Here is a 12,499-nt window from a genome sequence, read left to right as displayed (position 1 = left end):
GATAGGAAATTAGGATAAACCAAACTTCAAATATTTAAGCAAGTATGAACTGCTCCTGCGTTTACAATAAGCTACTGTAGCAAAGTGTAAGATGATGGGGCAGGATAGGACATGTCGCTGTACATGTGGCAGACTCGCTGGGAAAGATTAAAGGCTCGCTGCTATGTCCTCGGGTTGTGTACGATGACAGGGTACCAAACACATTCAGCTTCTCAAACGCACGATAGTTACATTTTATTTCCAGCAATTCATTTCACAACAAGGAAAGCTCATGTCCTTTAGAGCAGACATAAATACTGCTGCACTGTCAGTGTTACTTTATTTGTTTGTTTGTTACTTAGACATACATTTCCAATTTTTTATATTTTGTAAAAACAAAAAAGTATCAAATAAGAGCAATTAAAAAACATTAAAACACGTAGCATGTATGTTAACGTATGTTAAAGTGCTTTATAAATAAAGGTGGTATGGTATGGTAGCAGAATGGCATAAAAAGCAACAGTTTAAATTATAAACTGTGTATCTGGGATGATCAGGAAGAGTACAGGAGTCTGATGAGGAACTTTGTCACATTTAGTCACACAAACCACCTGCAACTCAACACCTCAAAGACCAAGGAAGTGGTTGTGGACTTCCAGAGGTCCAGAGCAGGTCCACTGCCAGTTCAGATAGAGGGAGAGGAGGTGGAGGTGGTCAACACATACAAGTACCTCGCGCTGTGGGTGGACAACAAACTGGACTGGTCATGCAACACTCAGCACCTGTATAAAAAAGGCCAAAGCAGACTGTATTTCCTCAGCAGGCTGAGGTCTTTTAACATCTGCAGGAAGCTCCTGAGGATGTTTTACCAGTCGGTGGTTGCTGGAGTACTGTTCTATGCTGTGGGGTGCTGGGGGAGCAGCACAGCAAAGAAGGACTCATCCAGGCTGATCAGGAAGGCTGGCTCTGCGGTCGGCATGAAGCTGGACATTCTGGTGACAGTTGCAGAGAAAAGGACACTAAAGAAACCTCTGGACATTATGGACAATGCTGGGCATCCTCTGCACACGGTCATAAGCAACCAGAGAAGTTCAGTGACAGGTTGCTTCTCCCAAAGTCAAGAACCAACAGACTTAAAAACTCCTTTGTCCCACACACACTGTTTAACTCCTCTCTGGAGGGGAGAGGAAGGGGAAACAGGAGGACAAAGCAGGGGGGAACAACTGAGCTGTAGTGCCTTTTCACTGTGCAATACTTTTTGTTAATATCCAATAGACTCACATACTTGAAATGTGCAATTCCCTTGTATTCTTATTCCTATTTTTTCTATTCATCCCTTTGTATACTCTGTATTTATATATGTGTATATATGATATATTTCTGCTCGCATTGTGTAACTTCTGTTGGTGCTGTGCTATTGGAATTAGAATTTCCCGGAGGAACCCACCCGAGGGATTAATAAAGTTTCATCTAATCTAATCTTATTGTCAATACACATACGTTTGGAGGCTGGTGAATATTTCTTATAAGTTCAAATAGCATTGCAGAAGTTTATTCTTTCTGTCTTGTGGCGCTGCACACAAATGTTTTCAACATTACTGACGACCCAAACTAAGTAAATAATCCGTACACCCCCACTGACACTGACGTGGAGGCAGACAGCAGCGGTTTGATGGGGTGGGATGGTGACTGGGAGGCGCCTGGCCTCTCATTAACCCCCTGTTTCCTCCACACCTCTCTGTTTACACCTACATGCCGGTCAAGTCCAGACAGAAGAGCAGGAGCGCTTTAGACTGTAGACAAAAGGATGCCTGTTTTTCTGCTCTCTTTCATTGCGCTCTTTGGAGTTTCTCACGCTTCTGACAGCGCGCCTCCGGAACCGTCGCTCTGGTTCAAGCCCACTTTTCGCTCCGTGTGCAAACCCATTCCGAGCACTATGTCTCTGTGCCACGGGATCGGTTACAGGAGCATGTGGATTCCAAACATGCTCGGCCATGATTCACTGAGGGAGGTCCAGCAGCAGTCTGCAGCCTGGCTGCCACTCATCTCCAAGCACTGCCACCGGGACACCAAGAAGTTTCTATGCTCGCTCTTCGCTCCGGTGTGTCTGCCGGAGGTCAGCGGGCCGGTCAGCCCCTGCAGGAACCTGTGCGAGGCCGTACGGGATGGCTGCGTGCCAGTGATGAGCGCGTTCGGCTTCCCCTGGCCTTATATGTTTAACTGCACCCGGTTCCCACACGAAACCGAACTCTGCATCCCCGTATCCGAGGAGCAGGATGGGCGGGAAACAGAGGAGGCGAAGCACGAGGAGGTGCCCAAAGGTCAGTGCACAGCGTTGTGTCATACTTCTCAAGTACTCAAACCTACAGCTCCGAGGATGCGGTTTGCTAGACTGTTTTTCTACTACTTTATCCTTTTCCTTTATTTCCACGACATTCATTAAGGAAATGTTGTTCACTCACCCCAGAAAAGCCTCAAAGTGTTTTCTCATGTTTTCTTTTTCATTGTAAATGTTCACAAGCTCTTCTAGTGTTTCATGTAAGATTTTAATAAGCCTTTAAAATGCAAGTGTTTATCCCATAATCATAATCCTCAAGGTAGCGTATCACCCCGATACAGCACTTTTCTCTCAGACTGCAGGCGTACTCGTAGTTCCTAGGACAGTTAAGTAGAATGGGAGTCAGAGCCTTTCAGCTTTCAGGCCCCTCTCTGTGGAACAATCTCCCAGGTTGGATTCAGAAGACAGACACCCTGTCTACTTTTAAGATTAGGCTTGAAAATTTCCTTTTTGATAAAGCTTATACTTAGGTCTGGATCAGGCAACCCTGAATCCTCCTTTAGTCAGACTGCAATAGACCTACACTGCTGGGGGGGCTTTAACTCACTATGCTTTTACACATAGTTTACACCTCTCTGAATTTAATCATTAGTTATGATTAATCTCTGGCTCTCTTCTCTTTTGTCCTGTCTACCTCTCCTCACCCCCAACCAGTCAGGGCCCCTCCCTGAGCCTGGTTGTGCCAGAGGTCTCTTCCTGTTAAAAGGTGTTTTATTCTGTTTTTCCTTTTCTTCCCACTCTCATCAAATACTTGCTCATAGGACGTTGTCTGATCGTTGGGGTTTTCTCTCTGTTATTGTAGGGTCTTTACCTTACAATATAAAGCACTGCAAAGCACTATTTTTCTGTTTTGCTCCTATATAAATGTCATTGAACTGAAATTTAATTGACACATTTAACTTTAATGGGGTAACTGTTGAAGCCTCAGACAAGTACAATTGTCCAATAATAATAATAACAATAGTATTTTTTAAGAAAACTAAATTCAACTACATGATTGTATTGTGATGTCACCCATTTTGAAAGGTTGTACATTAAAGTGCTTCCACTTTGCTGCATCAATAATACTCCAGTCATATGTAAACTGTACTAATTACACTTCACTTATAATATATTCTCTGTACTGTAGATGGCATTGTTTTAACTTTGTGATATTTCATTTTAATTAATAACATTGCACTTGGAGTGCTGTAGTTTTACTTCATTTTTATAAATGTAGTTTACATTTTCTGAAGCCATTTTTCTGCTGTATTGCATTTTTCTCATATTACTTCTTTATTTTTGTCTGAACAGATTTTTTTTAACATTAATATACTGGCACTTTTACTTAAGTTTTAGTATTACTCTTTATTCATCCCTGAATGTAATTTTTACAGTACTGCAATCATGCCTCTTTCACAGCATCCATTTAAAAAATTAAATTCAGTTTCAACTCAGGTTTATTTATATAGCAACAAATCACTACAACAGCCACCTCAAGACACTTTAGACTGTAAAGTTGTATTTAATCCACTTTTACTTGAGGTTCTTACTGAAGCCTTAAGGTGTTTGGCCTGCTTTGATGCTGGAGTTTAATGGAAGAAAGAAAACAAAAGAGAAAAGTTCCACCAAGGTGATTATTTTTATATCCCCACTGCAGACTGCTGCAATCACTTAACCATTTTCGTTTTCCATCCCCCCAGGGAGTGTTATTTGTGAAGCCTGCAGTCTGGCTGCAGAAGGAGAGATTGACATCCAGGAAAACTTCTGCCACAGTCCATATGGTGAGAACAAAGTGTTATAGATAACGTGGGCTCCAAATGCATCCTTTTCTTTTGTAGCATGCAATTTCTCTTGCAAAAACAGGACAGCTTATCTAGTCACAGAGACTGGTTGACTGTTGAATAGTGTTCTCCGTGTGTCTGTCGTAGCATTTAAGATGCGTCTGGGCAGCATGATGACAGTGGGGGGTGACCTTCAGCTGGTGCCTACGGCCCGCAGTCGCATCCTGAGATGGGCGGGGGGAGGGGCTGAGAAAGCAGAAGGAGTCGGAGGCGCCATGGCCCACAGCTCTTTGTGGCTCCAAGAAGGGGGCGCGTGTACCTGTCCTGGTTTAGACTCTGCAGAGAGTGACGAGAATGAGGAGAAAAGTCAAGAGGAGGTGCAGATGGATAAGAAACTGACAAAAAGAGGAAAAAAGGTGGGGAAAGGTGGATGGTACCTTTCCCTTGCTCAGGCTGAAGAGGGAAGACTGGTGCTGACTCGACTGGTGAGGTGGAGCAGAGGGGACAAAGAGCTGAAGAAGTTCATCCGAGCTCTCCTCAAGCAGCCGTGTGCAGAGCTTTAAACACCGAGTCATCCACATCTGTTTCTGCCCTGCAGATGATGCTTTCATTGTGCTGCGTGAATACCAGCGCTTTGCAGTAATGTACACAAAGTCCAGTGAAGGAGCCAGCTGCTAACTGGTGAACAGCTGATAGTTCAGACAGTTTCAGATAGCTACGTTAAAAAAATAGTAAAATTTTTATTAAACCACAGCATCATCTTGATTTGTTACAAAATGTATCCTTGCATTATTATTGTCACTGAGTTTCCTCCATTAAAACGGAGCATTATTTTTACCAAAATGAGAAGCCAGAGACTTTACAAACTTTCATCACCTCATCAACAAAGATAAGAGAGCTGGTGTTTGTGTACACTACTGAACCACCCAAAATCATACCGGCAGGAACATTGCATTATATTTTTATATATATATTTTTTGTACATAAATGAGTTACATTTTGTCTCCTTTATCAAATTATTCACTGAATTAAGAGATCTTTTTGTAATGATTGCTGTGGTGGAGACCGATCTCCCCTCTCTGTGGTGGCATGTCCATGCACACACAAGCAATATATTTATCTGTTTGCTTCAATTTATTTTTTTAATCTTGTATTTTACTTGATACATCAATAAGGTTTTTCTTGATCCTCCATCATGACTTAGTAAAGAAAGAAATTGGACTCCGCACAGAGACGCACACCTGTTGACGTTAACTTGAGATATCAAATGTCAGTTTCACACTGCCCTTGTTTCTCCTGTTGCTCGTTTTATTTGTATTTTATTTTTTTAAATATACTGGGTCTTCATGTCACATGAAAAATGGCAACACCTGATGTTAAACAGTTGTAGTTTTTTTCTGTTAAATGGGAATATTTATAGGATATATATATATATACTGTCATGCACGTGATACATAAATTATTCACAGCCTTGTGTCTCTGAGCTTCTCTTAAACACACACGCTCTTCTCCCTGTGTTTCTGCACCTGCCTCAGCTCAAGTGCCACCTTTCAAAGTCTACCCTGCTTTTTATTAAACAGGTAAGTTTGTCTTTTCTTTCCGAGTAACATCGATTCTGTTCAGTGTGATGCAGAAAGTCTGTGGAGTCTACACTTATGTGGGGCAGTAGAAACATCTAGAGCGGCACAGCACTTTCTTTCACATTTAGCACGAGACTATGGCGGCTACACCGGTTTCTGTGCAGATGTCATTTTGCATACATGAGTATTAGAAGTTCATTCAGCTCAGAAATGTTTTGCGATTACAAATAAGATCACAGTGTTTTAATTATTAACAGTTTCCTGTGTATGTACATTATTTCTTTGCTGTAAAGAAATAATGATTAAATGAAAATTGTAGCTTTTCTGCGGCCTTGTTGTCCTTACTTACAGCTTAGGTCACATTTAAAAGCTAAACCAGACTACGTTACTGAAAAATGTACAACAGAGACACACTTTGGGAAATTTTTCTTAATCCAGTGCAGTATTACCTTCTGTTGTTGTTTTGCATGCCAGTACATCATAGTTTAAGCACATAGTGCATAAACAGAATAGGTAAGTGGTTTTGTAGTTTGGAGAGTGGTACCAGTGCCCCTGAATTATGATTCTTTATTTTTATGAGGACATCAGTTGATGTTTATTTAAAAAAGACAACTGCCTTCCTCAATGAACCTGAGCTAAGAAAAAAATGCAATAATATAAATTCCCTTGTGCCAATCATGGAATTTCTAAATTTTAAAGGAAACCACACCCAGTGTTGTCTAAGACACCTATCAACGTTAAATTGAAGTTGAGTAGTAATATTTTCTCTGTTTATGCTGTTGACCATGAAATCAAACTGATTCAGTGCTTTTATAAGGTGTTGCGGGTGCATAAATTCTGTGGGAATCAGAAAGAGAGCAACAAGTATACTTCAGGTATTAGAGGATTTGCCAGTTCACAAAAACACCCATTTAATGATCCCCTACGGCAAACACCAGGCCGAAGATAGAAACTTCCAGCAGAATTTGGCTCAAGCAGGCGCAGCCATGAGCCGCGACCGAGTGGCGGGTGAGGTTAAAGAAGAGAGAGAAAAGAGGAGCACACAGAGACAAGACATAAACTATGGGAGAGAGCAGACATAATTTAATGACATGCTGTAAATGTGTGTGTGTGTGTGTGTAGACTGTTTGTTCCCAAAGGTCTCCTCTTTTAGGTTTTCCAGAGCCATTCTATCAAAACATCTTTCAAAAACCCTTGTAGTGAGTGTTTACTTATACTTCTTGTAATAAATAATACAGGGCTCACTTAGTTAAAATATATCTGACAAATAACCTACCTGTGCATGTGTGTTTCTGTCTGTAGATGCTACGATGGTGTCTCCTGCTATTGCTCTGGCCTTCCTTCCACTCCTGCTGACGCTGATTATCAGGTACCGTTACTTCTTTGTGCTGTTCTATCGGGCAGTCCTCATCAGGATATGGAAGGACTGCGTTACTGGTCTGAGCCGAGAGGAGCGTGCCTTTCAGTACGTCCTCACTCATGCCACCCCTGGAGACCCTGACAGTATCCTGGACACCTTTGATGTCTGGTGCAGCAAGGTGGAGTTCATCAGCAACATTGGACCTAAAAAAGGTAGAAAGTTTGAACACAGCAAACGTAATCTTTGTTTGTTTGTTTTTTAGTAAGTAAAAAGCACCTTTAGGTGTGTATTTGCGTGTATGGTTTCCTTGTTTTTTAGGAAAGATCCTGGACCGGCTGCTGATGGAGCACAGCCCTCTGACAGTGCTGGAGCTCGGTGCCCACTGTGGATACAGCACTGTGCGGATTGCCCGTTCTCTGCCTCTGGGCGCCAGGCTCTACAGCATCGAGATGGACCAGAGAAATGCCGCTATCGCTGAGAAAGTCATCCGCCTGGCAGGGTTTGATGATGACACGGTGAGTTAGAGAAGCATCTAAACAATTTAAAAAATGGTCTTTGTTCAGTACACTTCATGTGCCGCAGGCCGTCTGAAAGACGAGATACATTTGGGGCTTTATTACTCTAATTTTACTAAACAATGAGAGTTTCATACTTTTGATAATCATGCTGTGCTTTCTTCAGGTGGAGCTGATTGTCAATCCATCTGATGAAGTGATCCCTCAGCTTCGCTCTGACTACAATTTAGAAAGACTGGATTTTGTCTTCATGGACCACTGGAAGAAATGTTACCTCCCTGACCTGCAAGTAATGAGAATAAATTACTAGACAGGATATTTGTATATATATTATATTATATTATATTTTTGACTTAAAGGTTTGCGCTTTCCTACTGTTACCCACCCAGCTGCTTCACTCGCTGTCTCTGTGTGTTACAGATGCTCGAGGGCTCTGGTCTACTGGGAAAAGGATCTATTATCCTGGCAGACAACGTGCTGTTTCCTGGTGCTCCAAAGTTCCTTAGATATATTCGCAAGAGTGGCCTGTATGAATGGAAGATCCACCGGGCCATGCTAGAGTATAGCAAGGGCATCAGGGATGGGATGGCTGAGCTGGTGTACCAGGGAATCAAGTAAATCATGACATCATGGCAGGATTTCATATTGTTACTCAAACACACACTTCAGAAACAGAAATGTCCAAATTTTTACTTCATCTAAAGGGGTATCGTTTCAATTTCTAGTCTGTGTAACAATACAGCTCAACCTGTGAAGAAATACCTTGCAAAATAACTCACTAGTGCATACTGGGTAAAGAAGGAGCTTCAAGGTTTACTGCAGATCCCGTTTGACCTAGTGCCCTACCGATTTCACAAGAGATAATTTACTGCAACATTTACCCACAAAAACAAAACAAAGCTAAATTAAATCTTAAAACAAAAGGCTGACACGTTCTATATAGAGAAATATAAACAATCCCCAGTTTAGGTATCTCATATGCTCCAATCACCTTTTATTCTACTGGGACTTTGTTGTGACTTCTCAGCATCTCGTCATTTCCTTTGTTTAAAAGACTCAATTAAACAACTTTTTTTTAAGGCTTCTTTTTTCTTACTCCCAAATTTGAGAGACTCACAAAATTTAATCTAAATGCAAATTAAACCTAAATTAAAATTAATTTTTTATTAAAGTACATGTTAATATTAATCACCTGTCTTCCTTCAGTTGAACTGCAAGCATTAATTCTTAAAATCTTTCCTGCTGTTAAAGTCTAATTATATAAACCTTGGCCATCCCACCACCAAAATTTTCAAACTTTTTATTGAACTACAAGTGACGCGTCACATTTTGTTAGATTTTATTAATAAATTCAAATACACAAAAACAGAAACATGGTTCAGTTAAAATAATTTACAACTTCAGCAGAAGTAGAGAATGCCATGGCATAACCATGACAGAACTCTGTGTCTCATATTTAAAGATTTGTTAGCAGCTTTTGCTTCCGACATTGTTCAAAATATAAAAAGTGTATAATCAGAATACATGTCCTGGGGTTTTATGAATGCTCTGCTGAAGGTATTTCTGTAACATACAAAACACTGCTGGGAAACAGAACAGGACTATATGGTGAAGCAACTGGATGACTCTTGCATAGGTCAATAAGTTATTTTGCTGACTTGACGTTATGGTCATGCTTAGTCTGCTGGTTGCAGACGCTGCTCTGCATAACTGTAGATAGCAAAAGTTCAAGGTTTACATAACGGATCAGTGGGCCTGCTGCTACCACTGCGTGAAGGTTTTCCTGACTTGATACAAAAACAACACATACCACCACAAAAGCACAAGAGCACCACAAAATTGGAGCCACTTTGATTGGTTTAAAGTATTTTCCACCGTCACACACTGTCAATTGTAATTAAATTGAAGTTAGAAAAATGCACTGATTTCTCAAAGTATCTTATGGTCATTCTTCAGCATTATTCTTTCCCTAATTTCACACATAAAAACATGTCGAGAGCTGAAGAGCAGCAGTTGTATTTTAAGCATGGAGTGGAAAACCCAGGGCCAGCCTGATGAAAACCAGTATTGTCTTAAATCATCCACTGTTCTTGTCTTGGTCTGGTCCTTCCATATCCACCTGACAGAAAGAAAACCGAGCTAGATTAGAGGCAGTTTTGGTAATGGAAAGAAATTGAATTAAATTTGGATACATGTATTTTACCAAGTCTTAACATTAAAACACCTCATGACCGTTGGGTTTGTGATACTGTCGCCTGGAAAAAAAATTATTCAAATCATAAAGAAAAGCACCTCATTGATCTCGCCATCATCAGGTGACTCGTTGTAGTCGTTCATCTCATCCATGTCCTGCATGTCCTCTTCATCTTCTGAGTCTTCCTCGCTGTCTTCTTCATCTTCGTCATCTTCTTCTTCCTCCTCCTCGTAGCCTGCCTGCACCCAGTAAATGCAGACAGCATGAATGGAGGGGAACAAAGTTTGTAACCAGTCTGTTTCACACTGTGTCTATTTTGTGTTTAAAAATCTTTTTCCGTTACCTCAAAAATTGGTTTTCCAATGGGCATCAGGTTGTTGTCTTTCTCAGCAATGCTCTGCAGCTACGGTAGAGACAGTTTGCACATATTAAAGTGTATATGGAAGTCTCATTATACAATCAATGCATGGCCAGAGATGTTGTGCAGCTGTGGAGCTTGACTGATCTGAGGTTTCAGAAAGGACAATACTGTCCAAGTTATGCTAAGTACTGGAACAATCCTTTCACACTGTACTGTGTATAGTATTGTTTTAACTTTGTAACATTTAATTTTGACTAAACATTGCACTTTGAGTGCCTTAGTTTTACTCTTTTTTATATATAGTGTTTACACTTTCTGTTTTTCATATTTATAGTTCAAGTTAGAACGATTTCCTCCTGGGATTAAGATGTATTTATAAGTTTTTTTATTATTTTGATTCTGATAAAGGAAAAATAATAGAGCCACCAGTAATTATAGCAGACTACATGACTTCTATATGACTTTTAGCCTTTCGCAAATACTCAAACTAATAAATTATAAACTAACACGCGCAAACTATATAAACTCATCGTAAGTGAAATGGAAGCAACAAAATAGCATAAAGATGGAAAATACAAGTCTATAATTGCTCTGGGGAGCCTTTACCCAGGTCTGGTGCTGCTGCTCTTGCTGGTGCAGCTCGGTCTCATCCACACACGGTCGGTCCAGATTAAACCACAGAGACTCCGTTATCCGGGGCAGCAACGACGGAAACAGCGTGGACATTTCTGTCACACAACAGAAATGAATCCCATAAAACAGAAAGAAAACTGAAGCCGGAGTTTGCGTTAAGACAACCAACGACAGAGGAACAGCTAATACGTCATTAACGGTCGATTTAAAAGTCCTCCAGTTTAAGACTCACATACTCTAAAATCTAACACTCCTGATATTGTGGATTGGAAATGATGTGACATAATCAAACAATAAAATAACTTCGTGCTTAACCTTACCCGAAATCCACAGTCTGAGTCCCTGTCAGTGGCTCGACAAAAATTCAAAACAAATTTTACCGGAAACTGCTGGTGTTCACCCATAAAGAGTCCTCTTTTCTCCAGCGGCTCTCCATAAAGGTTCCCTTTTCGGAGCATGAGCCACGTCTGTGGCACGAGAGGTTCTAAATAAAGTAGAAACACTAACGAGCTTTAATTAAAATGTGTTACAGCGATATTAATGATCCGTATATGCAATAAAACATGTTATTTGTCTTTATTTTATTTCATTTTATGTCTATCCTGAAAATGGTGTTGACAAGCTGAAGGAGAACTGGGATGTCATCATCATCAACAACAGGTTAAACTGGAAGACCAACACAGAAGCTGCAAATAAAAAGAGGATAAAGAGATCCCTCAACCTATACAGTAAAATGATGGAGACTTTCAATCACTCAGGAACTGGTCACACCCAGTGCCCTCCAATAGTAACTGTTGGTGCCACCAGCAAACTAGATTAGAAAAGAGCAGATTAGAAAGGTTTGCTCTTTGAATGCCTGCAAACTGGACACATTTGAAGCTGCGGTGGAGAGAAGGTCACTGAACAAGCTGTAATCCATCATGGCGTACCACCTGTGGAACGAGCACCGAGCACCTTCTCTAGCAGACTGATCCAGCCTGAACTTTTTTAGTCAAGTGTTCTTGTCCTTTCTTTAAGTAGACTTCAGGAATAGTTCGCCAGGCTTCTTGAAAGACATTCAAAGCTCCTCTCGGCATGTTGGCTTCCTTTTGCATAGCCTTCACCATGTTTTACAGATAGCTTTAGACACTCACTGTTTTACCTCTCTCCTGACCTCTTGTGTACAAATGCATGATGATTTAAACTAAAAATTTCAAATTTGAATTCATCACTCCATCAGACCTGTTTCTACTGGTTTTCAGTCCGGTGCTTGTGTAATTTGTCTTTTCTCCCTGTTACTTTTCTTTAAGAATGGTTTCTCGACCCCTTCTTCCTCTACCCTTCCACTAAGACCATTTCTGATGAAGCTTTGATGAACAGTAGATGGATCAATTGAACCATCTCTCAAGTCCTGTCTCAGACTTTTTGCACACCAAGCTGAGATATGCCACGTTTTCAGCGAATAGCTCAAAGATGTATTATCTTTCTTGGGCAAAAATATTACTTTGTCCCAGTCAAATAGATTCGACTGAATAAATGGGAATAAATAATGCATTTTTGTGGCATCCTGCTGGTAACAAAGTGACTGAAAAAAAGCAGTGAGTAAAATGAGAGGTGAGTCAAGACTTTTGCACAGTACTGTATCTGTCTGGAAGAGTAGCATCTGCCATATATTATTATTATTAGTAGTAGTAGCAGTAGTATTGTGTATTATGTGATTAGTGTATATCAGCTTTAAGCAACCCATAACACAAACACTCTTTCAAACTATAGGAAGCTGCTGAGATAACAGAATTT

General features: G+C 40.6%; 3 protein-coding genes across 3 annotated transcripts; 2 read left to right on the top strand and 1 right to left on the bottom strand.

The window, feature by feature from the left end:
• The first annotated feature begins 1,786 nt into the window (after positions 1-1,786).
• Positions 1,787-5,577, top strand: sfrp2l (secreted frizzled-related protein 2 like). The gene is made up of 3 exons (XM_085130270.1): positions 1,787-2,300; positions 4,000-4,080; positions 4,228-5,577. Exons 1-3 carry the CDS (start codon positions 1,787-1,789, stop codon positions 4,641-4,643), a joined length of 1,011 nt encoding a protein of 336 aa, XP_084986396.1. The 3' UTR covers positions 4,644-5,577.
• A 1,348-nt stretch (positions 5,578-6,925) lies between these two features.
• Positions 6,926-9,970, top strand: tomt (transmembrane O-methyltransferase). The gene is given in 4 exon segments (XM_085130280.1): positions 6,926-7,232; positions 7,339-7,595; positions 7,663-7,824; positions 7,956-9,970. Coding segments are annotated over 4 exon segments (879 nt in total). The 5' UTR covers positions 6,926-6,970; the 3' UTR covers positions 8,154-9,970.
• Positions 8,861-11,154, bottom strand: anapc15 (anaphase promoting complex subunit 15). Its single transcript, XM_085130279.1, is given in 6 exon segments — positions 8,861-9,627; positions 9,630-9,654; positions 9,828-9,968; positions 10,073-10,132; positions 10,697-10,818; positions 11,044-11,154. Coding segments are annotated over 5 exon segments (366 nt in total). The 5' UTR covers positions 10,817-10,818; positions 11,044-11,154; the 3' UTR covers positions 8,861-9,607.
• Between the last annotated feature and the right edge of the window lie 1,345 nt (positions 11,155-12,499).

This window comes from Neolamprologus multifasciatus, chromosome 14, assembly GCF_963576455.1.
Source record: "Neolamprologus multifasciatus chromosome 14, fNeoMul1.2, whole genome shotgun sequence".
Taxonomy (NCBI): Eukaryota; Metazoa; Chordata; class Actinopteri; order Cichliformes; family Cichlidae; genus Neolamprologus; species Neolamprologus multifasciatus.
Note: the sequence above shows the minus strand (reverse complement) of the source record. Positions and strands in the feature narration are given on the sequence as shown.

Excerpts from the sequence above, each read along its gene's own strand:
- sfrp2l (XM_085130270.1), top strand. The coding sequence starts at position 1,787 with ATGCCTGTTTTTCTGCTCTCTTTCATTGCGCTCTTTGGAGTTTCTCAC. Across the intron at positions 2,301-3,999 it reads GCACGAGGAGGTGCCCAAAG|GGAGTGTTATTTGTGAAGCC; the intron begins GTCAGTGCACAG and ends CCATCCCCCCAG. Across the intron at positions 4,081-4,227 it reads CTTCTGCCACAGTCCATATG|CATTTAAGATGCGTCTGGGC; the intron begins GTGAGAACAAAG and ends TGTCTGTCGTAG.